Raw genomic sequence first — 27249 nt, forward strand, 5'->3', positions numbered from 1 at the left:
CGGGCAGATACCGGCGTTGTAGGAGTGCATAGAGGCTAGCGGCGGCAACTATAGACTTTCAAAACTATCCACACAAGCGCCGCACTTTCACCAGTAGCTCAGGAACATTGGGGTACTTTTTTAAAAAGATTAGCAGCAATGAGTTAAAAACGTGGCCCAGGCATGGAATATGTTGCAGGCTGCCAAGCTACAGAGCCGATCCCAGGTTACGGCCATTATCACACATGACAACATGCCTGGGCCCAGGTGCAGTGGCAAAAACCACATTGCCGTCTCATCGAGGATGGCATGACTCACTTTGTAGGCAGTGTGCTGTCTGTCCCCCAAGCTGATGAGCTTCAGTACGGCCCGCTGACGTCTCCCCACACCAGTGTTGCAGCGTTTCCAGCTCGTAGCTGGGGTCTGCTTAACGGCGGAGGAGGAGGGTGGTGTTTCAGCCCTCCTCCCAGGAATGTTGTGTGGGGAGACAAGTCAGTCCACCACATTTAGCGACGCAGTCCCCGCCTCAAGTACATTCAATCACTGTGCCAAGATTGAAAGGCAGTGTCCCTGTCCGCATGCACTTCAGGTGGAACTTTGTGCAAAGCGTTGAACTTAGGGACCGCCTCATGTTTGGTGAAAAGTGCTGGTGTGGACGGCACAGTGAGGTGGCGCAGTAGACACTCTGCCCAAAAAGGGCAGAGTGTCCACAAGCCGGGACCCCAACATCTCCTGGGTCAGAATTTTTGAGATGAGGCCGTTAAAGCCTTGGGCATGTGGGTGGGTTGCGCTGTACTTTAGCCTGAAATGAAAGGCCTGGGAGATGGGGAGTTGCTGGGAAGAGGCGCATGATGACACAGGCAAAAGGAGAAGTGGCAGGAAAAGGGGAGGATGAGGGTGAACTCCCCAAAGTGTCAGAGTTAGATTTGGAGGTGACCAGGATGGTGGTCTGGACTGCAGCGCCAGCCCTGTCAACGGTGGGAGAGGCAGTGGTCGCAAGGCCAAACGACGATTATCCTGCGCTTGCTCTCACCCAATGAGCCCAGGGCTTGCTTTCCAAATGATAGCACACGCAAGAGGTGGTGAGATTGCTCTCTGCAGATCTCCAACTCATGTTAGACTTGCAAAGTGAGCAAACGCCACTAAATTTGTCATGTAACTGACATGTATATGATGGGTCTATCCATTGTCTGTTCATTTGGGTGAAAGTCAGCCTGTCGGTGATGATGCCACCGGCTGCGCTGTAGATCCTTTCAGATAGCTCGCTGGCAGCAGGGAAGGACCTCCAAAGCGAACAGCGCAAGTTCCAGCCACAAATCACACTTGGAGACACAATGAGTGTAGGGCGCAGGGGGATGGGAGAGGACAGAGCTGGGGTCGGCCAGGTAGTCCCGCAACATTCACCTATACTTGTCCCTCCTGGTGACACTAAGCCCCTCAGTGGCGGTAGTTTGCCCAGGGGGTGCCATTAACGTGTCCCATACCTAGGGAAAATTCTTGAAACGGGAGAGTTTTGCATCTTTGCCCTTTCTGCCTCTGGACATCCCTTTGCCTCTAGCCACCTTTTTCCCTGCTTAGCTTGCCTCCACATCCACACTGCTTTTGTCCCTAGACATCACCCCAGCCCATGCCTCAGCTTGTATCCCCATTTTTTGCTGCTTAGCTTCCCTCAACATCAACAATGCTTTCACCCCTAAACATCACCCCAGTTTATGCCTGTGCTTTCACCCATTTTTTTTGTTGATTTAGCTTCCTTCCACATGCACACTGCTTTTGCCCCTAGACATCACCCTAGTCCATGCCTCTTCTTGTACCCCCAGTTGTTGCTGCTTAGCTTGCCTCCACATCCAGCCCCTAAACATCACCCCTATCTCTGCCTCTAGCCATAACTCTGCCACCCTTGGAAACTCATGGTGCAGAAACTGAGGGAGCTAACTTTGAGGAACCCTTGGGTTTTGTAGATGGAACTCCATCAAAGGTCTCTGCTGCTCACACACCCTGCTCAACATACGGTATCTAGGGTTTGAGCGTGTGGTGACCTCGCACAACAGTAGGTGCTTCAGGCAGATGTAGGCCTTGCTGGAGTGTATTGCGGCTAGCTCCAGGTACTGTAGACTTGGGAAAATGGGTGTACAAGTGCCGCACTTTCACCCTTAGCTCCGCTAATTTGGGGTATGATTTTAAAAATCATTGCACCACTACATTGAACACGTGGGCCAGGCATGGAACGTGTTGGAGGCTGGCAAGCTCCAGAGCCCTCCAACAAGACAAAAAAGCCTGGCCCCAGGGGCAGCGGGGATAAACAAATTGCCATCTCATCCAGGATGGCATTCCTGACCTCAGAGGCAGTGTGCTGTCTGTCCCCCAAGCTGATGAGCTTCAGCACGACCTGCTGACGTCTCCCCACACCAGTGTTTTAGCTTTTGCCGCTAGTAGCTGGGGTGGAGGTAGGCGCAAATATGCCAGGCCCCAGGTGTAGCAGGGAAAAAAAAAAATGCCATCTCAGCCAGGATGGCATCCCTGACCTCGGAGGCACTGTGCTGTCTGTCCCCCAAGCTGATGAGCTTCAGCACGACCTGCTGATGTCTCCCCACGCCAGTGTTTTAGTGTTTGCCGCTAGTTGCTGGGGTGAAGGTTGCAGCGTAGTAGGGTTTCAGTCTACTGCCATGAATTTTGGCCTGGGAGAGGAGATAGGGTAACCCAGTTTGCACCCCGGGACCAGACTCCACCACATTCACCCTGCCTGTCCTTAAAAATAAGCAGCATCCCTGACCACAGGCGCTTGTCCATGTGTCGGTGGTCAAGTGGACCTTGCAGCAAAGCGCGGAACTAAGGGCCCACCTGATGTTGAGTGACACGTGCTGGTGCAAGGGGGGGACGCCACACCGGGAGAAGTTGTGACGGCTAGGGACGGCATAGCAAGGTGCCGCACTTGCCATCAGGTCCAGGAAGGCGGGAGTTTCAACAAGCCGGAACACCAACATCTCCTGGGCCAGCAGTTTAGCGATGTTGGCGTTCAAGGCTTGCGCGGGTGGGTGGTTAGCGGTGTATTTCTGCCGGCGCTCCAATGTCTGAGAGATGGTGGGTTGTTGTAAAGAAGCGCCTGATGGTGCCTTTGATGGTGCAGGAGAAGGAGATAAGACAGGAACAGGGGAGGACGAGAGAGAAGTCAACAAAGTGGCGGAGGCAGATGAAGTGATGTTCTGGCTCGTCCTCTGGAGTGCATCGCCAGCACTGTGAGCAGAGGCAGTGGCATGAACGGTGGGCGACGTTTGTCCTGCCGTTGCTGCCTGCCACTGATTCCAGTGCTTGGATTCCAAATGACGGTGCATTGAAGTGGTGGACAGGTTGCTCTTCTCAGATCCCTTACTCGATTTCGAGAGGCAAATTGTGTAGACAACACTATATCTGTCCTCGGCGCATTCCTTGAAAAAACTCCACACCTTCGAGAAATGTGCCCTCGAGGCGGGAGTTTTTCGGGGCTGGGTACAAACTGGAACATCTTGGGAGATTCCGGGTGTGGCCTGGCTTTGCCTAAGCTGCTGACCTCTGCCTCTAGCTACCCTTTTTGGTGCTGCACCTGCCTCAACAACCACACTACTTTCCTCGCTTGATATCCGCCCTGTCCAGGTGGGGTCAGTGTCCTCGTCGTCCACCACCTCCTCTTCCAACTCCTGTCTCACCTCCTCCTCCTGCACAATGCGCATGTCAACTGGCTGCCCTGACAACAACTGCGTCTCATTGTCGTCTATGAGGGTGGGATGCTGGTCATCCGCCACCAAATCGACCGGAGATGGAGGAGACTCTAGTGTTTGAGCATCTGGACACAGATACTCGTCTGTTAGGTTTGTGGAATCGCGAAATGGAGGGGCAGGTTGCGGTATAGTCAAAGGAAGGGAGAACAGTTCTGGGGAGCAGGGACAGTTGGGGTTATTGTTCTGGGAAGATTGGGAATTTTGGGTGGAAGGAGGACAAGACTATTGGGTAAGAGGAGGAGAGGAGGTAGAGGCTGACTGGCTGGTGGACAATGTGCTTTAAAGAGGACCTTTCACCATTTTTCCCAAAGGCAGTTCTATATACTGCCGGAAAGCTGACAGTGCGCTGAGTTCAGCACACTGTCGGCTTTCCCGATCTGTGCCCGGTGTGAAGAGCTTACGGTCCGGTACCGTAGCTCTTCTATGGTCAGAAGGGCGTTTCTGACCATTAGCCAGGAACGTCCTTCTGCCTTGCGGCGCCAATCCCGCTGTACTGTGGAGCGGGGAGGAACGCCCCCTCCCTCTCCTGATAATACTCATCTATAGACGAGCTGTGTGAGCAGAGGGAGGGGGCGTTCCTCCCGGCTCCACAGCACAGCGCGATTGGCGCCGCGAGGCAGAAGGACGTTCCTGGCTAATGGTCAGAAACAACACCCTTCTGACCATAGAAGAGCTACGGTACCAGACCATAAGCTCTTCACACCGGGCACAGATAGGGAAAGCCGACAGTGTGCTGAACTCAGCGCACTGTCAGTTTTCCGGCAGTATATAACACTGCCTTTGGGAAAAATGGTGAAAGGTCCTCTTTAAGCATTATCTGACAGCCATTGCAAGACCTGTTCCTGGTTCTCGGGCCTACTAAGGTTTGTACCATTCAGCCTAGTTAATGTAGAACTTTTGTGCAAAGCGCAGAACTTAGGGCCCGCCTGATGTTAAGGGACACACGCTGGTACAAGGCTCAACTCACCCTAAGGGCCAAAAACACTGCTGGTGCAAGGCTCTACTCATGCCAAGGGCCTCAATCTCTGCTGGTAGCTCAGCTTAAGGTCCTGTAACTTTGTTTGGAAGGGCTCATGTTAAGGGCTAGAAAAGTGAATTTTGGAAGGTCTTACCACATCACACACACACACACACACACACACACACACTCAAAATGACAGTTAAGGGTGAGGGCTTTTGGATTTCCCATTGTCTATTCCATCCGTGGTTGTCATGGGGAATGTGATTTAAAGGGGTGGTTGTTACTGTTTGTTGAGCTTAAATTGGGGTTTGTGTCCATCCATTTGGGGAGTAAAGAAGGTTTCCAGGTATTTTCCCACTTTGATAGAGGTTTTTTGGAATGTGTACAGTGTGTAGTTGTTAGGCTGTGATGTTGGGGTAATAGAGGGTCTTTGGTGTGTTAGATGCCCCCAGACATGCTTCCCCTGCTGTCCCAGTGTCATTCCAGAGGTGTTGGCATCATTTCCTGGGGTGTCATAGTGGACTTGGTGGCCCTCCTGAGACGGATTTGGGTTTCCCCCTTAACGAATATATGTTCCCCATAGACTATAATGAGGTTCGAAACTCGTTCGAACACTCGAACAGTGAGTGGCTGTTCGAATCGGATTTCGAACCTCGAACATTTTAGTGTTCGCTCATCTCTAATAAACTTATATATCACAGAGCTCAGCTTCTCTCCTCTGCCATATAGCCCTTTTTATCACAGAGCTCAGCTTCTCTCCCCCTATCATATAACCCTACATATTACAGAGCTCAGCTTCTCTCCTCTATCATATAACCCTACATATTACAGAGCTCAGCTTCTCTCCTCTATCATATAACCCTATATATCACAGAGCTCAGCTTCTCTCCTCTGCCATATAGCCCTTTTTATCACAGAGCTCAGCTTCTCTCCCCCTATCATATAACCCTACATATTACAGAGCTCAGCTTCTCTCCTCTATCATATAACCCTATATATCACAGAGCTTAGCTTCTCTTCTCTATCATATAACCCTATATATCACAGAGCTCAGCTTCTCTCCCCCTATCATATAACCCTACATATAAATTTTCACACCGCACAACTGATCTTCCACCACATGTGAACCTAGCCTAGGGTTACATACAGTCCTATGAAAAAGTTTGGGCACCCCTATTAATCTTAATCATTTTTAGTTCTAAATATTTTGGTATTTGCAACAGCCATTTCAGTTTGATATATCTAATAACTGATGGACACAGTAATATTTCAGGATTGAAATGAGGTTTATTGTACTAACAGAAAATGCGCATTATGCATTAAACCAAAATTTGACCGGTGCAAAAGTATGGGCACCTCAACAGAAAAGTGACATTAATATTTAGTACATCCTCCTTTTGCAAAGATAACAGCCTCTAGTCGCTTCCTGTAGCTTTTAATCAGTTCCTGGATCCTGGATAAAGGTATTTTGGACAAACAATTCAAGTTCAGTTAAGTTAGATGGTCGCCGAGCATGGACAGCCCGCTTCAAATCATCCCACAGATGTTCAATGATATTCAGGTCTGGGGACTGGGATGGCCATTCCAGAACATTGTAATTGTTCCTCTGCATGAATGCCTGAGTTGATTTGGAGCAGTGTTTTGGATCATTGTCTTGCTGAAATATCCATCCCCGGCGTAACTTCAACTTCGTCACTGATTCTTGAACATTATTCTCAAGAATCTGCTGATACTGAGTGGAATCCATGCGACTCTCAACTTTAACAAGATTCCCGATGCCGGCATTGGCCACACAGCCCCAAAGCATGATGGAACCTCCACCAAATTTTACAGTGGGTAGCATGTGTTTTTCTTGGAATGCTGTTTCTTTTTGGACGCCATGCATAACGCCTTTTTTTTATAACCAAACAACTCAATTTTTGTTTCCAAAATGAAGCTGCCTTGTCCAAATGTGCTTTTTCATACCTCAGGCAACTCTATTTGTGGCGTACGTGCAGAAACGGCTTCTTTCTCATCACTCTCCCATACAGCTTCTATTTGTGCAAAGTGCGCTGTATAGTTGACCGATGCACAGTGACACCATCTGCAGCAAGATGATGCTGCAGCTCTTTGGAGGTGGTCTGTGGATTGTCCTTGACTGTTCTCACCATTCTTCTTCTCTGCCTTTCTGATATTTTTCTTGGCCTGCCACTTCTGGGCTTAACAAGAACTGTCCCTGTGGTCTTCCATTTCCTTACTATGTTCCTCACAGTGGAAACTGACAGGTTAAATCTCTGAGACAACTTTTTGTATCCTTCCCCTGAACATCTATGTTGAACAATCTTTGTTTTCAGATCATTTGAGAGTTGTTTTGAGTAGCCCATGATGCCACTCTTCAGAGGAGATTCAAATAGTAGAACAACTTGCAATTGGCCACCTTAAATACCTTTTCTTATGATTGGATACATCTGGCTATGAAGTTCAAAGCTCACTGAGGTTACAAAACCAATTTTGTGCTTCAGTAAGTCAGTAAAAAGTAGTTAGGAGTATTCAAATCAATAAAATGATAAGGGTGCCCATACTTTTGCACCGGTCAAATTTTGGTTTAATGCATATTGCGCATTTTCTGTTAGTACAATAAACCTCATTTCAATCCTGAAATATTACTGTGTCCATCAGTTATTAGATATATCAAACTGAAATGGCAGTTGCAAACACCAAAATATTTAGAACTAAAAATGATTAAGATTAATAGGGGTGCCCAAACTTTTTCATAGGACTGTATTCATCTGTATCAGATCATATAACCCTATATATCACAGAGCTCAGCTTCTCTCCTCTGTCATATAACCCTACATATTACAGAGCTCAGCTTCTCTCCTCTGTCATATAGCCCTACATATCACAGAGCTCAGCTTCTCTCCTCTATCATATAACCCTTTATATCACAGAGCTCAGCTTCTCTCCCTTTATCATATAGTCCTATATATCACAGAGCTCAGCTTTATTGTTGAGCGAGTAGTATTCGTCGAATACCTCGTCGGCATAGGAAAGTGTGTAATCGGCCGAACACTAAGGGGTTAAACGCTTTGAAGATTCGATGCGTTTAACTCCTTGGTGTTTGGCCGATTACACGCATTCCTATGCTGGTGAGGAATTCCACGACTACTGCTCGCTCAACACTACTCAGCTTCTCTCCCTCTATATCACAGAGCTCAGCTTCTCTCCTTTATCATAATCAACCTATATATATGTTCAGTTCAATTCTACCAAGCTGTGCTTCAGCTTATGTATTCGGCCAACATACAAACCATTTCTCCCAGCCCAAGTTCAACTGTGTGAAACCATCCATAAGAATCTGGACACAAGTCCCAACCATTTTGGGGGGATTTATGGAAACGGCCAGCTAAAGCTTTTCTACGCTGTTATGTATGTATGGGAGCTTGTCCATGATGGAAATATCCCTCTAATATTTAGTTTTGTATTTTCTTGTACTAGCCCTGGATTTATCAATTGGAGACCAATAGGAAGTATAAGTAGGCATCCATTGTTTATCAGACCCAGCACCTAGGCCTTTATCGGGGCCTCATTACTTCTAAGAAAGAAAGTGGGAGACTGCTGTGGATGAATACGCCGTCTTCTCACAGTCCATACGTGTTTATAGCCCATGTCTCCTTAGCAGTGATACAGAGCCTCCCCCTGAATGTACATATGGAGGAACCGGCTGAGTCTGATGAACACAAGAAACATGCATGGAGTTTTGTTTCGAGACACTTGGGAGATTGGACAACACTTTCAAGAATCCAGGAGGTCTCCCCTTTTATCACGAGACTCCTGGATGTTCTGTCATATCCTTCATCACATCTAGTACAATTATAGGCAATAGGATCTTAGTAAGTCATGCAAAACCATTTGCTCTGACTTAGGCCTCATATACACTGCCATGTGCAATACACCTATATCTTAGTAGGGCACTGCATGGTACATCCATGTGTGTACAGGATTGTCCAGAAACACTGCATGCTCCATTACATGCCATACTATACAGGAGCATAGTATCTTGGGGAAGGAGGGGGTACAGTATAGCAGTGTGTCATGGTGACTGCCAGGTCAGACTGGACCACCAGAGTGGCAGAGAGTCCACAACTAGACTTAGGCGCTTACTAAATAACAAGACAACTCCGTTTGCCTGTGACTTTGTGAGTCAGTCTCTTACCAGGAGGTTCTCTATTTTATGGGTTAATTCACAAATAATCTTTTAGGACTCAGGCTCTTGTATCTCAATGCAAAATCTGTAATACGGTCCTCACCAAGAAAGTGTGAACCAATTTGTAATACTGAAGCCTTTCTATGTGGGAAAAGGACCTTTGGGCCTTTTTTGGGTCACTGGGCATTGGTGCTTTTGCTATTTCTGCTCTACAGTCACAAATCTGGATTTATCAATAAAAAATTATATTTTACTTTTAGTCTTATTTAAGGGGATATATCCATTTTATCTTCCAGATGGCGTAATAACACTGAAAAACAAGACACTAAGGAGCTCACTAAAAAAAAAAAAGTCAAGCAAATTGGGAAGGTAGGTATCACCCTTATGGCATATCACTTTATTTGTCCCCTTGTGTTTGGCTGTTTCCCTTTATTATGTTAGATTCAGTGGGTGATGGTGAAATGGGTTGCCTTGGTTGCTGTTAAGAGGAGGGATGTGGTGTCAGCCTAGGCCCAGGCAGTGCCCAATATTGATGTAGGGGGCAGCATTGGGTACCATGAAACTGACATTTGGGTGAGTGTGACTGTGACCATGTGGGCAGACAGAGGGACAGGCTATGAAGGCTGTGATCGCAATAAAACCAATCCGCATGAGACTATCCAGATGGAGACAGTGACAGCGGGGTTAGAATGAGTGGACAGAGTTCTCCATCTACATATTGTTGGTATGGTGCTCACGTTATATTGCAAATTAAGTGAATGTCTGTGTGATCCTTATTGACATGATGATCTCAATGGTTTGGACTGTAACTGGGACAGTCCTATTGGGCTTGTGATCATTCTCTTGGCTGCCGCTCAGGGATCATCCAACAGGCACGTTACATGTTCACGGTTATTGAAGATCAGAGCTTTGTGAAAGGTAGTGCTGCAGCCACAAGGACCAATGGAGGCACAAAGTGACTACTGCATACCAGTGAGTGGCAGGTGGTGGCAGAATTAATTCTTACTGTGGCATAGGAGAGCAGGCTGCATGGCCTACACTTACTTAGGTGTATCCTGACCTGGTGTAAACTGTAATGAAGGCACGTTTACAACCCAGTTACGAGCCAAGTTGTAAAGTTGTGTCATATATTTCTAATGAAACATGTGTATACTTTTGTGATCAGTAGAGATGAGCGAGTACTGTTCGGATCAGCCGATCCGAACAGCACGCTCCATAGAAATGAATGGATGCACCTGGTACTTCCGCTTTGACGGCGGCCGGCCGCTTAACCCCCCGCATGCCTGCTACGTCCATTCATTTCTATGCGAGTGTGCTGTTCGGATCGGCTGATCCGAACAGTACTCGCTCATCTTTAGTGATCAGCACTTCTTTAGTTTAGAAGGCCCCCGATGTCTACTGTTTTCAGGTTTTTCAGGTAGTATTTTGTATATAGAATTGAGGAGACACAATGTTATTACCCCCATCACAGAGACTTACCCCCCCCCACCCCATAACACTTGTCATGTAACCTGGGATAGGAGATGACATGGAGTTATATGTGATCTGCTCTCAGTACCGTATTTTACGGACTATAAGGCGTATTGCCCATGAGCGCCTTATAGTCCGTCTCGGTTCATATATAAGGCGCACCGGACTATAAGGCTGTATTCACACAGAGTAACGCCAGGCGTTTTTTGTGTGTTTTTTGCACATAGCACCGCGTTTACGCCGCGTAGCGCCGCGTATACGCCGCGTTAACGCCGGGCAACGCCACGGCTAAATAGCGCGGCGTTAACGCGGCGTATACGCGGCGTTAACGCGGCGCTACGCGGCGTTAACGCGGCGCTATGTGCAAAAAACACACAAAAAACGCCTGCCGTTACTCTGTGTGAATACAGCCTAAGGCGATAATGTTATTGAAAGCGGCGGCAGGCAGACTTTGCCAGCGGCTGCTTAACCCCCTACGTGCCAGCCGCTTCTATTGGAAGCGCTCGGCAGGCGAGGAGGGGCTCTATCAGCAAAATCATGCTGATAGAGCCCAACCGTAAAAGTTACACTAAACTACCCCCCCGCCCCCCCGTTTTAACATAAAACCCTGAAACAGAATGTGAAACTTACCGAGCGGTGCAGGGTGGGCGGGCATTCAGGCCTCCTCTTCTTCCGATGTTCCGTCCTCCTCCGGCACTCGCGAACTGATAATGGCCTGGGCGCATGCGCAGTAGCCGTAGTAGAAGCATTATGATATTGCGCATGCGCCCAGGCCATTATCAGTTAGTGAGCGCCGGAGGAAGTGGTCTGGACATCGGAGGAAGAGGAGGCCTGAATGCCCGCCCGCCCACCCTGCACCGGTCGGTAAGTTTCACGTTCTGTTTCACGCCGGCGTGACAGCAGGGCTGCCGGACACTTCCCATTCATTTCTATGGGAGCCGGCATCCGAGCGCTCCCCATAGAAATGAATGGACTGCTTTTTTCCATTCATTTCTATGGGAGCCGGCATGCGAGCGCTCCCCATAGAAATGAATGGACTGCTTTTTTCCATTCATTTCTATGGGGAGCGCTCGCATGCCGGCTCCCATAGAAATGAATGGGAAGTGTCCGGCAGCCCTGCTGTCACGCCGGTGTGTACGGCTGTGATACACGCTGGCGTTCCGTAGTGTGGATGCACCCTTATGGTGCCTTTTATGTATGTATGGAAGCGGCACGCAGACTTTGCCACCGCTTCCATCCATATATAAGGCGCACCGGACTATAAGGCGCACTTACGATTTCTGAGGAAATCGTAGGTTTTTATGTGCGCCTTATAGTCTGGAAAATATGGTATATTGCGCCCCCTATAGTCCCTAATCCTGCTGCAGCAGCCGCCATGTATATAGGAGATGATACACTTTGTTATATTCTGAATCAGCAGACAAGTTTATTTTTTACATCAAAGATCACTCTCATCGTGGTCAGAATGTACAGTAAGGAGAAATCAAGTCAAAAGACAAACACCACTATATTTTCTTTTTTTTTTTTTTATTGAATAGCAATAAGCAACATTGTAATGAAATTATTACTGGCCTTTAATAAACTATAAAATGGGTCACAGTGACTCTCAGGTCAGGCCGATGGAGACTACAGACCTCGCTGCATTCTGACCACCATGTCCTGAGATAAGAGCCACCCGACCCAAAGATCCAGAGGAAGGCGAAACAAACCCCCCGGAGTGTTATACCTCAGGGGGGCAAAAAATTCCTTCCTGACCCCAGAAGTGGCGATCGGATATCTCCCTGGATCACGTCTGTCCTGCTGCATATTGCTGTATATTTGTATTTTGTTATATTATCCGGAAAGCTGAATCTATAAGGGAAGAAAGAGAGATAGACATCCTGCTCCTAAGAGCTAACAATCTAATACAATACACATCCTGCTCCTAAGAGCTTACAATCTAATACAATATATGTCCTGCTCCTAAGAGCTTACAATCTAATACAATACATATACAAGTATGCAATACATAAACTGTAATAAGTATTCTGCTATTTAGGTTATGTTCACACAGAGACATTTTCACATATATTGTGGTGTATACGATGCACCAAAATCTGCGTGAAAACAGCTGTGGATTTAAAATTCACATTGTGGAAACAAGTAGCGGCTGTTACTTCGTGTCCTGGATTCTGCACAAAGTCATGTGGAAACCGCGGCAAGTAGGCACATCTGGATTATCCCCATTGAATTAGGCTAACCCTATATTCACACTAATGTCATAATAGGCCGTGTGAGGGCAGTTTTTTTACCAACTGTATTAACCCCTTAGCACTATTTCACGTACAGGTACGTCAGGGAATGTGGTTAGTTCCCGCATTCACACGTGCATGTACGTGATGGAGATCGGGCAGGCTCAGAAGCAGAGCCCGTACGATCACCATGGGAGCCCAGCTGTATCTGACAGCCAGGCTCCTGCTGATAACACCGATCCCCGCTGTTTAACCCTTAAAGTGCGGCGGTCAATAGTGACCGCTGCATCTTAAGTGTTTCAAAATTAAACTAAAACTCCCCGTGGCATCGGGAGCCAGTGTTAGCTGTAACACACAGTTAACATCCTGCTCCTTAACCCTCGATTGAAGCTGCGTTTCGATCGGAAGTTTTAACCCTTTGGATGCTGTGGGAAAATATGTCCACCGCATCCAATGGGCTTCGCCGGATTAAGGGGCCGCTGGGCACCCCTGCAGTGAGATCGGGGGATGTCCATATGAAATATCTGCAGCCCAGGGTCTGGACAGTGACCCCAGGCTGCCTGCAGGCTCTACATACCTGGCTAATCCTGCCAGGAAGGGAGGATGTTAGTCTATGCGTCTGCATAGGCTAACTTCCTCTATAGACTGCAATACAAGTGTATTGCAAGTCTATAATGCTGAATCAGCAATCCAGTAGATCACTGGTTCGGGTCCCCTAGTGGGACATCAATAAAATAAAAAAAAATAAAAATTTAAGTGTATGAAAATTAAATAAATCAATAAATTAATCAAGCAAAGAAATAATGATTTTTTGCCATTTTCACAGATCACTTCATTCACTGTATGAGAGATCTGTGAGAATTGGTCTCCCGCTGCTGCACATTTTTCACGGCCATTTTGCACAATGATCATGTGAATGCAGCCTTATGTGTGTGCAGTGTACTCTACTGCAAATACTCACACAAAACACTGTATGAACATGGCCTTAGATAGCTGTCAGCTGAACACTCATTCAGCCAAGAGCTATTCCTCTAGCTTCCCCGTATACCTGCTATACATATGCAGACTCCGCTGAGCCTGAATGAGCTTTCAGGAGGGAGCAGTAACTGAGCTGCTTACAGACTTGTCACCCACTAGACAATAGGATCAGGCATGTTGAAATGATAACATGTCCCATCCTTCTTTTCCCTGCCACCTGCTGTTGAGGAAAGTTGGGTATCAATACAAATGACACCGCTACGGATTTGTAAAAGTTTTCACACTGATTCCAGCAACAAGTGTAAAAACTTGGAATCAGCCTGAAACAGATCCTATTCCTGTCCTATTTTGCGGTCCTTGCTTCCGTCAGTCCTATTCATTTAGTGAAAGTGGCCGCGGAAGCACGGCCAGTGCACTTGTGGCATATGGGTGATATTCACATGTCGCTTATGTGCCGCCCGTGCCTTTAATTCACAACCGGCCAGAAGCACATGGTTTTCTGCAACCGGCCTTACATATTGCATGGTGAAAATATGCTAACGTGAACATAGCCTTACAGTCTCAGGAAAATTTTCCTGAAGCCTGTGCCATTTCAAGGAGCTATACCAAAGGACCAGCAGATTGAACAAATGGACCTTAAAAATAGCAGACAGCAATGGAGCCCGAGGGACCCCATTAACTATAATGATTGACTATAATGGGGTCTGTTGGATGTCCGGTGTTTTTAACTGGAATTGCTGGGTGAAAAAGTCGGGCTTGCAGGACTTTTTCATCCAGTGTTTTTAGATGGATCTGCACTGGACGGGCACCCGGCACAGATATGAACTAAGCATAACCCATTCTTTTGTAAGAGGGCCCTATAGGTCCTGCAGGGGCAGTAAGTCCCCCAGGGGTAGCAGCAGTAGTAACAGCTGATCGCTGGGGGTTTCAGCTGTTAGACCATCAGTGACCATCAGCCAATCACCAGCAAGTCATCATTTATAGTAGGGATAGTCCAAATGGATCACCCCTCTAAGGCTGAGTTCACACATGGCTTTTTGCAAGGGCAAAAAAAATCCCCTTATGTGTAGATTTTACATAGATCAGGTTGAGGAACATTTCTTAGAAATTAATCTTCCTGACAGCTAGAAACAAGTAAAAGGTCCTTGCTGAGATTTGTTTGGTGTTAATGGCGCAGTTCAGAACTTCACCACACCCCCCCAGTTAATCCATGTGTGAACAAGGCCTCTGTACTTAGTGGAAAGCCACCTACCTGAGCATATCGTCCTCTTCAGGATCAGCGTTGTGTGAAGAGCTTCCTACCTGGAGACGCTGAACCTTCCTCTTCAAGCTGTCAAGATTAAGTGACACAAGATGGCTGAAGTTTACAGCTTTACAGATTCTAAACCACTTGTGATGTCATGTGGAATCTGTGATGTCATCGGAACTGTCCGTGTTCTTTTATGTGTCACATTCACAATGTTAAGGAAGAGTTGTATTAATTATAAAATGGGGAGGAGGGGGTTAACTACAGCCTGGGATTATTTTACTTATTCTGAAACATATCTAGATTTAGTTTTACAGCTCTAGATGAATAACGTGTATATAATTCTCAGTTATTTCTATGGATTCTCATCTGATCATGGCTGGTACAGTTTGTCTATATGTACTCATATATGGCTACATTATCTGTGTGTACTGAACCCTAGAGGTGGAATAGTCATACTTCATATAAAAATACTTCACATTGTATAGATTCAGGTAATTAAATGAACATGGCCATGATTAGATAGGATCTGTCTGTCTGTATAAGTGTGCTAGGGTGATGCCTAGATGTGATCTGATAGATTTCTATGAACTACATGTAAGATAGGCTTCCCTCCCGCCCTACTATTGTGGAGTTTCTTTCACATCTTTGTATATTTGCTTTTTGGGATGTCCTTCTTTGTTATTTATGGTGTACTGATTGAGTACTAATATTTATTGATATTCTCTATGGAAGGCGTATCCCAAATGTTTTTGTATATTTAACCCTCTACTATTAGTCGAACAGAGCCTCGATATTCCATATTCCTGTATCTAACATTGTAGTGGTATAGCACAGCGCCTTATGTCTTTTATTCTGTGTCTATTCTTCTGTGTCTCTGGCTATATCCATCTGCCCTGCTGTATAATTTGTTTTCATGGTAATTATTTACCGAATACTCAATAAATATTTGTAATTTTTATTGGTGTTTGACTGTTGATTTGGTTCATAGGCTTGTGCTTTTTCTGTGGTGTCGTGTAATAGTCATACTTGCCAACTTTTGTAAACTGAAGAAAGGGACAATGGTTTATGTGGATACTAGCTGGTACCCGCGACTTCGTCTGCGGTGATTGTAGAAGTGTGTAAATCGAGTCGCGGGTGAAATTTTACGATGGGGTTTACGCGGCGTTAATGCCGTGTAAATGCGCACCGTAAATAGCGCGGCGCAAACACTCCCGTAACGCGGTGCTCGGCGTAAAAATAAGCACCAAATGGGCGCCATGTTACGCCATGTGAATGGACCCTTACACATGTTTTTGTAGACGTGTATTTTCAGCAAATACATGGGCGTTTAGTGGGTGTGAAGGAGAGCAGGGGGTGCGCTGAATAATGCAATGCATTGCCTAATAGTGTGAGTGTATGCAGACGAAATGTTTAGTTCAGTTAGTAGAGTGGGGTATTTCAGAGGCAGGGATAGGTAATGTATGTGTTTCACAGTATTGTTTTTTTGTTTTTTTATTTTAATGCTAATGAGGTTTGCAGGCGGCATCCAGCAGCTTGCAAAACAATACCGTTGTACACCAGCAGGGGGTGTCCTGAACAATTCAATGCATTGTAATCGTAATGTATTGCTACGTATTGCATAATTGTGCCAGTGCTATTGCAGGCTACGTAGCATAGCCTGCAGCAGAGCTGTGTGGGAGGCATGGGAGAGCTAGCGGCTGCTATAGGAACCTTCGCGGCAGCAGCCTAGCCCAGTTTTGGCGGCGGAGATGAGCAGGAGGATGCCTCCGCGCAGCGAGGGACAGACGGGAGCTGCGGGACAGGTAAGAGAAGGCGGCGGAGGATGCAAAGTTGGCAGGAACCGGAGACATGACGGGGGTAGCGCAGTGTATGCGCGATTGTGTAAGCGAAGGGCTATGGCGGATGGATCGTGCAGAGGAAACAGCAGGGGGGTGATAGCGGGTTCGAGTACTGTTGCGGGCTGGAGGCAGGATTTCGTGTGCTGCGGCCTAAGGTGGAGGCGCAAAATGGTGGCGTGCTAGTAACAGGTTGTTTATGTGTGCAAAGTGCGCATGCTCCTGTGACGCTAGTGGAGTAGTGTGGTGGGCGGTGCCGCGGATCCTCCCAGCGGTGGGGGTTGGCAAACATGGCTGGTCCGGAGAGTGACAGAGGTAGCCTCCTGCAGGCTGGTGAAGGTGAGGGTGAAAGTGGGAAAGTATATGTGAATGTGAGTGTGTAGGGTTAGGGGCTAGGCTGTAGAGGGTAATGTGAAGTTTAGGGGCTTGCTATGGTCCAAAGTGTGTGAGATTGCAGAGATGGTGATGTCAGTTTGTTTTTTGTGGGGTTCATGTGGAAAACGTATGTGGGTTATTGTGTTCAAAAGTAGCCTATTGCGCAATCGGGTGTATTAACTATGTTTGTGGAATATTTCAGCCAAATCGGTGGAGTGGGTTTTGCGTGATTGGCCGCCAAACATTCGAACATCCAAAGTCACAAACCCACAAACTCACAAACATTTCACATTTATAATATTAATAGGATTGATGAAGTGGGGTGTAGCACACTGAAAAAAAATCCACACCGCACAACTGTTCTTCCACCACATGTGACCCTAGCCTAAGGTTACATATACATCTGCATCAGAGTCTAGGTTCAGAGGTCATTTAGTGAGACTGACATAATTCCCAGACAAAAAAGCCCTGCAGACCCAAAATTTATATGATAGAAAAGCAGAGTAAGGGAGCATTCACACGGTGTAACGTCCCGCGAGATTTGGCACGTGTACGCCGCGTGACCCTTTGCGTGCCGTACACGCTCCCATTGAGTTCAATGGGAGCGGGGATCGTATGCGCCGCGCTAGTTTGCGGCCGTGCATTTATTCACGGCCGCAAACTAGCGCGGCGCATACGATCCCCGCTCCCATTGAACTCAATGGGAGCGTGTACGGCACGCAAAGGGTCACGCGGCGTACACGTGCCAAATCTCGCGGGACGTTACACCGTGTGAATGCTCCGTTAATCATCACAGGACTCCTAGGAGAGACAGTAAGAGTCCTGAAATCTCCACCGACACAGGATGATTGACAACCTTCTCTCTATACAAACTGATACAGGCAGAGTTGTCAATTACTGTATGGGCGGGTTGATCAGGTCTCCCTACTGTCTTTTCTAAGAATCCTGTCAGAATTACTCTGCTTCTCACTTGGAAAACCTGCTTGAAATCATATAACCCTATATATCACAGAGCTCAGCTTCTCTCCTCTATCATATAACCCTATATATCACAGAGCTCAGCTTTTCTACAGTTATGTATGTTAAATGGGAGCTTGGCCATGATGGAAATATCCCTTTAATATTTAGTTTTGTATTTTCTTGTTTCATGTGTGGAGACCAATAGGAAGTCTAAGTAGGCAGCCATTGTTTATCAGATCCAGCACCTAAGCCTTTATCGGGGCCTCATTACTTCTAAGAAACATCCAACGTTCTCCTTAGACCCCTGACAACGACTGAAGACAGTAGCTCAGTGTCGTACCTCCCAACTATCCTGGTTTTTTTTTTTTTTTTTTTGCAGGATTGTTTCCCCAAAAGAAACTAATAATGTATGGTTTCTATACAAATATGGAGAGGTTTAGGATGACGATACAGTTTAGGACAGTAGTTCTTAACCGGGGTTGCGATTGAACCCTAGGCCATATGCATGGTTCATTTTATGTACCAGTAAAAAAAAAAACATATACCTTTGTCTTGAGTTTGGAAAAAATTCATATTTGATTTATCCTTAACGAAGGTTTCGGTGAATATGCAGATGAAACTGGTGGGTTCGGTACCTCAAACAAGGTTACGAACCACTGGTTTAGATCGACCTGGATTTGGCCCAGATTTTCAGCCTCCTGGGTGGCGGTATGACGCTTGCTTAGCATCCTCTTTCTGGGTGACCTCATGCACTCCAGGTGGACCAGAGAGGCTTGTGATTGGACCTTAGTGGTCACATGGGGTGCCCCAATATCCTGACGCCTGCAACCAATATTACCACAGTATAAAAGCATGCCAGACTAGCTCAATGAATGGTATGTTCTTATATATTCTGATAAACAGTACAAATACATATTTTCTGTATATTTTACTGTATTTTTTTCAAACATTTTACTGAAAGATGCAGAAACAGAGATCAAAACTAGATACAGTTCAGGGTTAAACCGTGGTTAATGGGTTCTATGCTAATAAGGCCGAAATTCAGTGTAGGCATCCCCAGCAAATTATTATAAGTGCCTCCTGATCACTTTAGTATCAACATATGTGAAGATATAGAGTTAAAGGACATCTGTCATATTGTACATGGTGTCTAACCTGCAAGCAGTATGCTATAGAGCAGATTGCTATATGAGATTCAGTATCCCTTTACTTCCTGCCCTTTCTATATGTAGGAGTCCAGTAGGCGGCGGTCCCATTTAGTGAATGACCGCTATCTCTGACTGAATATTCTTATCTCCTCCTGTTCTATAGCATTCTGCTCATAGATACGACTGCATGTGCAACATCACAGGTTCCCTTAAAAGGGATGGTCCAGGATTTAGAACAAACTCAGGGGCGACCAGAGTGGGTGTAAAACAAACAAACAAACCAAAAAAAACATGCCCATCCCCAGTACTCTGTTGTCCTGTCCCGTACTATGACTCAGTAAGGGACCAATCATATATGTGAGTAGTGTCATCGGTCCCTCTCCTGTGACTTTAGAGGGCACTGACTGATCTCAGCGGTCATGTGAGTCTCTGCTCTAGATGCAGCAAGCCTTGGCACAGGAAAGAAAGGGAAGCTGGACAGGACAACGAAATACTGGGGATATGTGAGTATGGGTTTTTGGTTTTTTTTTACACCGACCCCTACCACCCAGTTGTTTTATAAATCTTTGACAATCCCTTTAATGACACACAGGGCAGATCTGTTTGCATACCTCTTACCTACCCTTCAGGTGTCCTTAGGCACCTGCCTTGTTTGACCGGCTGTGTCCAAATGCCACTATAGACCTATGCATAATGTAAATAAATACAGAATAGTGGTTCTCCTGGGAACCTACAGCGTAGAACAATGTTAGAACAGAAATCTATTACTGTCTGGACTTGGCACCACACATGGTCAAATCAATGGAAATCATTAACATATAGAAGGCACCGATTGGCCCCACATAGTGCTCTACAGTATCAATAAATTCTCTTTTGCTACAAGAATGTTTTTTGTCCTTTGTACATGTCCAACATATGAATCCCTTTTATAGAATCTCAGGAAAAAAAGTCTCAAAAGTTCCACCATTCCCGAGCCACAGTCTTCATTTCGCCCATCCCGTACTAGCTTCTCCATTTATGTAGGCAAAGCCCGGAAAATGCTGCATGTGTTCATAGTCAGAGTTACGTCTTGTAGCCAGAGATGTGTACATGTCAGTCGAGCTTCCATATCTGGTAGAGTGCATGGTTGGACTAGAATAACAAGAGTTGCTGGACGCTACTTCTTGCCATCGTGGTGTCACCTGGCTCGGATGGAGTCTTGGCGTACTGGTCATGAGGCATGGCTCCATCCGTGTCTGGCTGTTGAATGGGTACTGCAAGAATAAAAAAAAAAATTACCATTAGATGTAGTACTAAATAGTATCCAAATTGGAATCCCATTGGCAGAAGGTTACAGTGTCACATGTTTGTCTACATGACATGGCTACAGTACATTAGGAACCTGATATTCTAGTCTTGAGCTTTTTGGGACTTTTTAAGGCATCATGAATCTGTGAGAATCCAGAACCATAGAGTGCCATAAAGTGATAACCATGTCAGGTACAATCAGGTTGGGACAATATCAGGGATGGGAGGCATCTAATTATCTTAGGTTGCAAAATGATAGGTGGTCATGATTAAACTTTGAGGGTAGTTGGGAGGGGTTTTTAAACTGAGGGTAACTGGAGAACATAAAACTATTGGTGCACGAGGAGAGGGACTTTATACAGGAAGCGGGGCAATTGGAGGGGGACATTTTAATGTGGGGCGATATCATGTTAGGGCGATTGTAGGAGTGTTATGGTGTGTGGGGGCACAAAGAGAAATGGATGGGAATGGGTGGAGCCAAAGCTGAAAAGTGTGAGGCTAAATTCACTGCACATGCTATCTCTGTTGCTGGGCTTTGAAATTTGGGAGGTATACAGATGAGATATTATTCACGTACGCTAAGCAGCTTTCCTACTGTGCTCATAGATCTCCTATATTATGGTCACTTGGACTTTTCTCAGCTATTTGCATGCTATTGTATAGTTACTCCTGGAAGAATTGCATATAAAGAAACCAGTAGTGTCAGTAATGGATAGGAGTGTGTCAGACTGTTCCTTATTGAACATGCCCACAGACAGAGACAAAATGAAAATGTGCTGCAGCCATAATTATTATCAGCAGAAAAACTGATAGGACACCATGTATGGAGGCTTATACAGTCATAGAACAGTCTGCCAGTGAGACCCTTTAAGTATTCTTGTTGTCCTATTCATATGGGACACTAGGCCATAACTGGCCCTTGCTCACTGGTAACTTGGTCCTTACTGGTCGATCACTATATCCATTAATTCTTTGCCCTGTAGATATTACAGCTCAGCTAAATCTGTTACAATAATACTGTGGTAGTTTTCAAAAATCTAAAAGAAACTCTCATCACTTTTCTATGTTTTTATACATTTGTATTTACATTTTGTATAGACTTTAGTGCTATGGTCTCTACATCCCTGACTCTATATACACTGTGAATATGTTGCTTGTCTCGGGTGTAATATCCTTCCTACCCATGTACAAGCCGAAGAATTGTGTCAAATAGACAACGGCACAGAGATGTTTTATTTTTCCAGCTTCTCGGCCGCAGCTGTGAATGTCAGAAGTTTAAAGGACAGAAAATAAATTCTAAAAATAATACAGACTGTAAGTAACTTGTGCTGTATAATAAACGCTATTATGACGGCGAGATGGAAAGTTTTGGCGTCTTGGGTCAGCTAATTGAAAATGACTCATTACTTTTCTTTTCCTCTAGCTTTAGTGAAGAGACCATTGAAAGACAATGTTTTAAGACCGTGTTGCTGGCATGCGTCTGACCAGCTCTCCAGTGAACTCTCTATTCAGTCCTTATAGGCCATGCCATCTGCACAGATGTTGGCATGTTGCTGCCTCGGTCACCTTTCACACTGAGCATCCGGTTTTATGAAGGATATTTGGGCTCTGTGTTCCCAGTCATCTTTGTCGATGATGAAGGCGACATTTGTTGTGCTATTCTGGACAGGAAATTACCATTTTTCTGGTGCAACAAGCTTTAAGCTAGCAAAAAGTGTTAACCCCTTACTGTATGCAGAATTAGGGGGCAAATGTCAACAGGCTTGTAGAGTTCATTAAAGGGAATGTATCACCAGAAAATAGTATAAAGTCTATTCAATGAAACATTCTGGAGAACTGACAATGCGGCAGACATTTCCCTCTTTTCTGTAGCTCATGTTTCAGCTCTACTGTGTAGACTGGTACATATCAGCAGAGTCATCTTATTACAGCGCTGCACCTCCCATGAGGCGACCTGAAGCGAGCGCTTCAGGCGGCGCTATGTCAGGACCCCAGGGAGGGCGGCATTTTTGATTACCTAAGCCAGTCCAGGACAAGCTGTCCTGGACTGGCTTAGCACCGAGCGGTGGTTTGGGGAGGCCACTGTAGCAGCGCTGCTCCAGCAGCCTCCCCTCACGCTCAGGCAGAGAGTAGGTCCTCTCCGTGCCTGCTCTCTGCCTGCGAACGGCGCTAAGCCCTGCCCCCTTCGCTTCACCACGCCCCCTTCGCTCGGCCACGCCCATTCGCTCCGCTCCCTCCTCGGGGGGGGGGGGGGGCTTTCTGTAATTCGGGCGGCGAAAGGGGTAGGTTCACCCCTGTCTTATTATCATTAAAGAGGGTTTCCCATGAAAGACAGTTATGGCATATCCACAAAATACGTCATAAATGTCTGATAGATGCAAGTCCTACGCCTGTCTCTAAAATGAACCCCCTAGATTCCATCGCCTGGTTTCACCTCACCATGACCTGGCTGACAGTGAAATCCAAGCCGCCCTCTATGATCGAGATTTACGGAAAAGGTAATGTGCTCACTGTTCTATGCTGTTTCTATGAGAGTTACAGAAACTGCATAATTCAGAGAACCTCACCATCGAGGACTGTCTGGATTTCACCTTTAGTAAGGTCATGGTGATGTAGAGTTGGGCAAAACAACCTGGAGGTAGATTCAGGTCCAACGTGTAGGACCTGCATCTATCACACATATCCTATATTATATACTATGCACACATAGACACTATGTATTTAGCTTCTCTGTCTGTACTCCATTTTGTACTAGAGATTTTACTAGCACATTGACATTGCATAGTGACCACATACTATACAGCCATGGTGGGTCTCCTGAATTCTCTTATTGTTATGTGGTCATACGACATCCAGTGATCGAGCAGGTACCAACCTGAGAGGGGCTTCTGTGATACGCTGTATAATGGAGCGGTGTAGTAATCCCAGATTCATGTGGTAGGGATGTATACTGTGATGCGATTGGATGTGGGCTCTGGTTGCTGTAGGTGCCATAATTATAACTCCCTGTGTATCTGGAAAAAATGAGATATAAAAAAAATTGTATGAGAAATATTTAGTGGTGTTTTTGTTTTTTTGTTTTAATTTAATTTCACATTCTGCTTACCCGTGTTCCTCTCGGTGTGGATAGACGGGTATTCTGTGCGTGACAGATGGGGGCATGTGTGGACTTCTCATACAGGGTAACTGCTGGGCGCTCTCTCCCGGTCCATTGGCAGCTGTGGTGACAGTATAGGTCAGTGACCATGTATATGACTGCATTGCACCTGCAGAAATTAAAGGTGATGTGTCATGAGAAAATGACCTGTTGTTTAAATCATGTTTTTATTGTAAACATATTTTTTTAAGAATTTTTGGTGTGTATTTTCCTTTTTTTTTTTTTTTTTTTTTAATTTTCCATGTTATTAATGATTTAACCAGTGTGCTGGAGTTGGAGTCAGAGTCGTGGAATCCGAGTCAGGACCAGTTTTAGGTGAAGTTGGAAAAAGTTACTGACTGATTTCAAAATCAAAGAATTTTTATAGATTATTTTACACATTTCTTGATATTGTATAATTTTTAGATACATGGCATTGTTACATCAGTTCTTGTCGGTACTTGCAGACAATTTTTGAAGGAGCTCAGCAGGGATGTTGTGCCCTCCATCTTGAAGAACTAACCACAGATCTTCTGTGGATATAGGCTTGTTCCAGTCCTTCTGTCTCTCCGTGTAATCCCAGACAGACTGGATGATGTCGAGATCGGGGCTCGGTGGGAGCCATAACATCACTTCCAGGCCTCAAAAAGGCAAAGGTCACTCCAAATATTGATGGGATTTAGATTTTCTTTGTTCACTTCATTTTGTTGATTGACAAAAATATACTATTAACCCTTCTATTTCTGAAAGCATTCTTGCTTTGTAGAATATTTCCACACTGACCTAAGACTTTTGCACTGCACATTGTTTTTTTTTTCATGTATTTATTTAGTATATTTCTTAATATATCTGTTATTTTTATCCAGTAATGTTTGTGCTACTTTGTCAGCCCTTGTGTAAATTTGGCTTTGTAGTATCAGGCCGCAGTTGAGCATCTACAGTATCAATTGAAGGCTATTGTTGTGGGGTCTTTTCCCCTTACAGGAAGGATTTTGCTGTGCGGACCACCCAGCTAGTCGGCTCATTAGTATTTACTTATGTAAATGAGTCAGTGAAAAATGTCAAACGCGACAAACAATGAGGGCAATAAGAGCTATCATTTGCATTCCTTTAGAGACTTATGTATATACAGCCAACCAGAGCAGTCAGTGACACCGGTCTGCATCACAGAGTTTCAATAAAAACTGGGAGTTGGCGTAATGAAAGGGAATATCTAATCACATAAGCTGAAGGACGCAACGTCTACAGTATGTTCTTTGAGGCGTATGGATAGATATAATTAATCCAAAGGTGGGCCATGTGGGCTTATAATTAAAATATAAGTACATACAAAAACAACAAAAATAGAAAATAAACATTTACAGTGAAAACTCTTTGAAATAACCACACAAAATTACATTTCTCTTGTGGTTTTAGAGAGGTTTTACTGTATCTCTTCTGCCTGAAAAGAAAAATCTATAAGCGTCTTGGACTTCCATCAATTAGCTGTCTAGAAGTAGTGTTACTCTCTCAGGAGGACTTCACCATGTAATGCTTGGTTTCTCCTGTGGAGGTGCTACAGGGGTACTGAGTACTTGCTAGACAAACAAATACTTAATTTGTCTGTGATTACTGGTGTGTTCAATAAATAATATGTGGGGTACATAGTATATCACCTTCTGATGAAGTCTGGATAAATAACTTCTATTAAGGGTTAATTACTTTAACTATAGTTTCTCTACAAGGTGGTCCACCAAAGAGAGATCCTCAGTAGCTGCTCTTCATTAATGGCTCCCTACTCTCGTTCATAGAAAGGTGTCCCTAGATGACATCTGTGGGGCATGACTAATAGGACATATGGGAAAAGGTTGTCTTTATACAAACCAATTTGAAAGGATTTTCCCACAATGGACAAGGCCTTCCAATAATCACTATAAAGATGGTACTGAGCCCGCCATTTCTTCTTACTGCAGCCAGGAGTAGTGTGTGAGCATGAGCAGTGCCGCACCATTCAAAGTCTATGGGACTGGTGGAGACTGCCAAATACAGCGCTGGGTGTTTTCTGTCAGCCCCATATACAATGAATGGAGTGGCAGAGCAGAAATGTGCCCATCACCCCATTCTAACTCCTTGAGATTGTACAGTGAAGAACAACAGGGATCTGAGGATCCCACTTCTGGTCATTCTGGAGGTCCGGCAGTAGAACCCCAGTGATCAGACATTTACCACCTATCTTTTGGCTGTGCGATAAATGGCCATAGTCAGTCAAACCCCTTGATGCAGATGTGAACGTAGCCTAAAAGTGTCTGCTTGGAGCCTCTAGCTCAGGGTCTGTCAGAAATCTTGGACTAGAAAAGTCCTGCAAGTCTGACCTTTTCGTTTGCCGATGTCTGTTCAACATTAATGGACGCCTAATGGATCCCATTATAATCAAAGGGGCCCTCAGGATCCACTGTTGCCTGTCATTAGACATGTCCGTTTTCCATTCTACTGGTCCTAGCAACGAGACAACGGTGCAGACGTGACCGTGTCCTCCAGCAGACTTTTTTGTTACCATAAATAATTCCGCCATTATAAAACATCATATGAGATCTGAATTCCTGTTCCTATCTGGTGTAGGGAACGTTTACAAACAAAAATCGATTAGAATGGCCCAAATTTAAAAAATTTTAAAATATTTTCTTTGCAATTTATTTTTACAGTAATTATAATTTTTGTGCCAACATTTATATTCTAACCCTTTTGATATTTCACATTCAGATTCCCAGGTTTTTTATTTTTGCTACATTACTATTTTTTTACTCTGTACACAGCTACAAGATTTTATGTTCGCCTCTCAGACCATGTAAATAACTTTAGTCCTTTTCTAAATCCATTAAGGTTCTTAAATACAGATCGTTGACTGAAAGGTTAAACTTCCTTTCAGGTCAGCCCGGCCTCTATGCAAAGTTTTTTCTTCCCCGTATTTTATAATGTTTGCACTGTAGGTCACCACTTCTGAGTCCTTAAACATTTCACTGGAGGGTAAACTTGCTGCGAGTACCCAAACAAATAGCTCCCGAGTGTGAGAATGGCTCAGTGTTCTAGGCCGTAAAGTAAAGGCTCCATTGGAAGCCAGTAAGATAGATGAGCTGAATAGAAGCTGTGCGCGTTTGTAATGGCCAACAATGTCCCATCATAAGTTGTAGGCCGGGCATTGACCAGAAAGGCATACATCACAGCTCTATAAACAGCCAACTTAACAATACAGACATCCGTGGAATGTAAAGCAGAATCCTTTTGCCCAAGGGAAAGTACCAAGACAATAAAGGCAGCCTTATACTGGTGAATAGGGGTTTACATAAGAGATTGTAAACTGTTAAAGCGGCATCACTTTACTAGAATCTACCTGTTTTCTGGGATCTAAAGTTATGTTCACACTAGTCTTTTTGAAATTTATGTCTGTTATTATAAGAAAGGAGCTGCTGTATTGATGGATCCCATTGGGTTTAATAGGACTGGCTGCATAATGGTCTCTTTGTCATCCACTTGCATTCATGTCTATGGAAAACTTTTTTTTTTTTTTTTTCCGGGTCTTAAACTAACAATTGAAGGGTAAAGCTAACTAATTACAAATGATGAAAACTGTGAGCCCAGAGGGTTAACTTCACATTCTTGGGCCACAATGCAAAATCTGGACCATTGTCTGGTCATTTATATCATGGGTCTTCTTATATGTCC

General features: G+C 45.1%; 1 protein-coding gene across 3 annotated transcripts in view; it reads right to left on the minus strand.

Moving 5' to 3' along the window:
• Positions 1-19692: 19692 nt before the first annotated feature.
• The window catches only part of RFX4 (regulatory factor X4), a 74297-nt gene continuing 66740 nt past the window's right edge, over positions 19693-27249 (minus strand). For 2 of the 3 annotated variants that reach the window (XM_075274861.1, XM_075274859.1), the window contains 3 exons: positions 23521-23680; positions 23290-23428; positions 19693-20380 (listed from right to left, as the gene is read on the minus strand). In XM_075274861.1, coding sequence (XP_075130962.1) covers positions 20111-20380; positions 23290-23428; positions 23521-23680 — 569 coding nt within the window. In that variant the 3' untranslated portion in view covers positions 19693-20110. The remainder of the gene's footprint in view (positions 20381-23289; positions 23429-23520; positions 23681-27249) is intronic. The other variant, XM_075274860.1, reaches the window with a different exon arrangement.

This window comes from Leptodactylus fuscus, chromosome 5 (genome assembly GCF_031893055.1).
Source record: "Leptodactylus fuscus isolate aLepFus1 chromosome 5, aLepFus1.hap2, whole genome shotgun sequence".
Taxonomy (NCBI): domain Eukaryota; kingdom Metazoa; phylum Chordata; class Amphibia; order Anura; family Leptodactylidae; genus Leptodactylus; species Leptodactylus fuscus.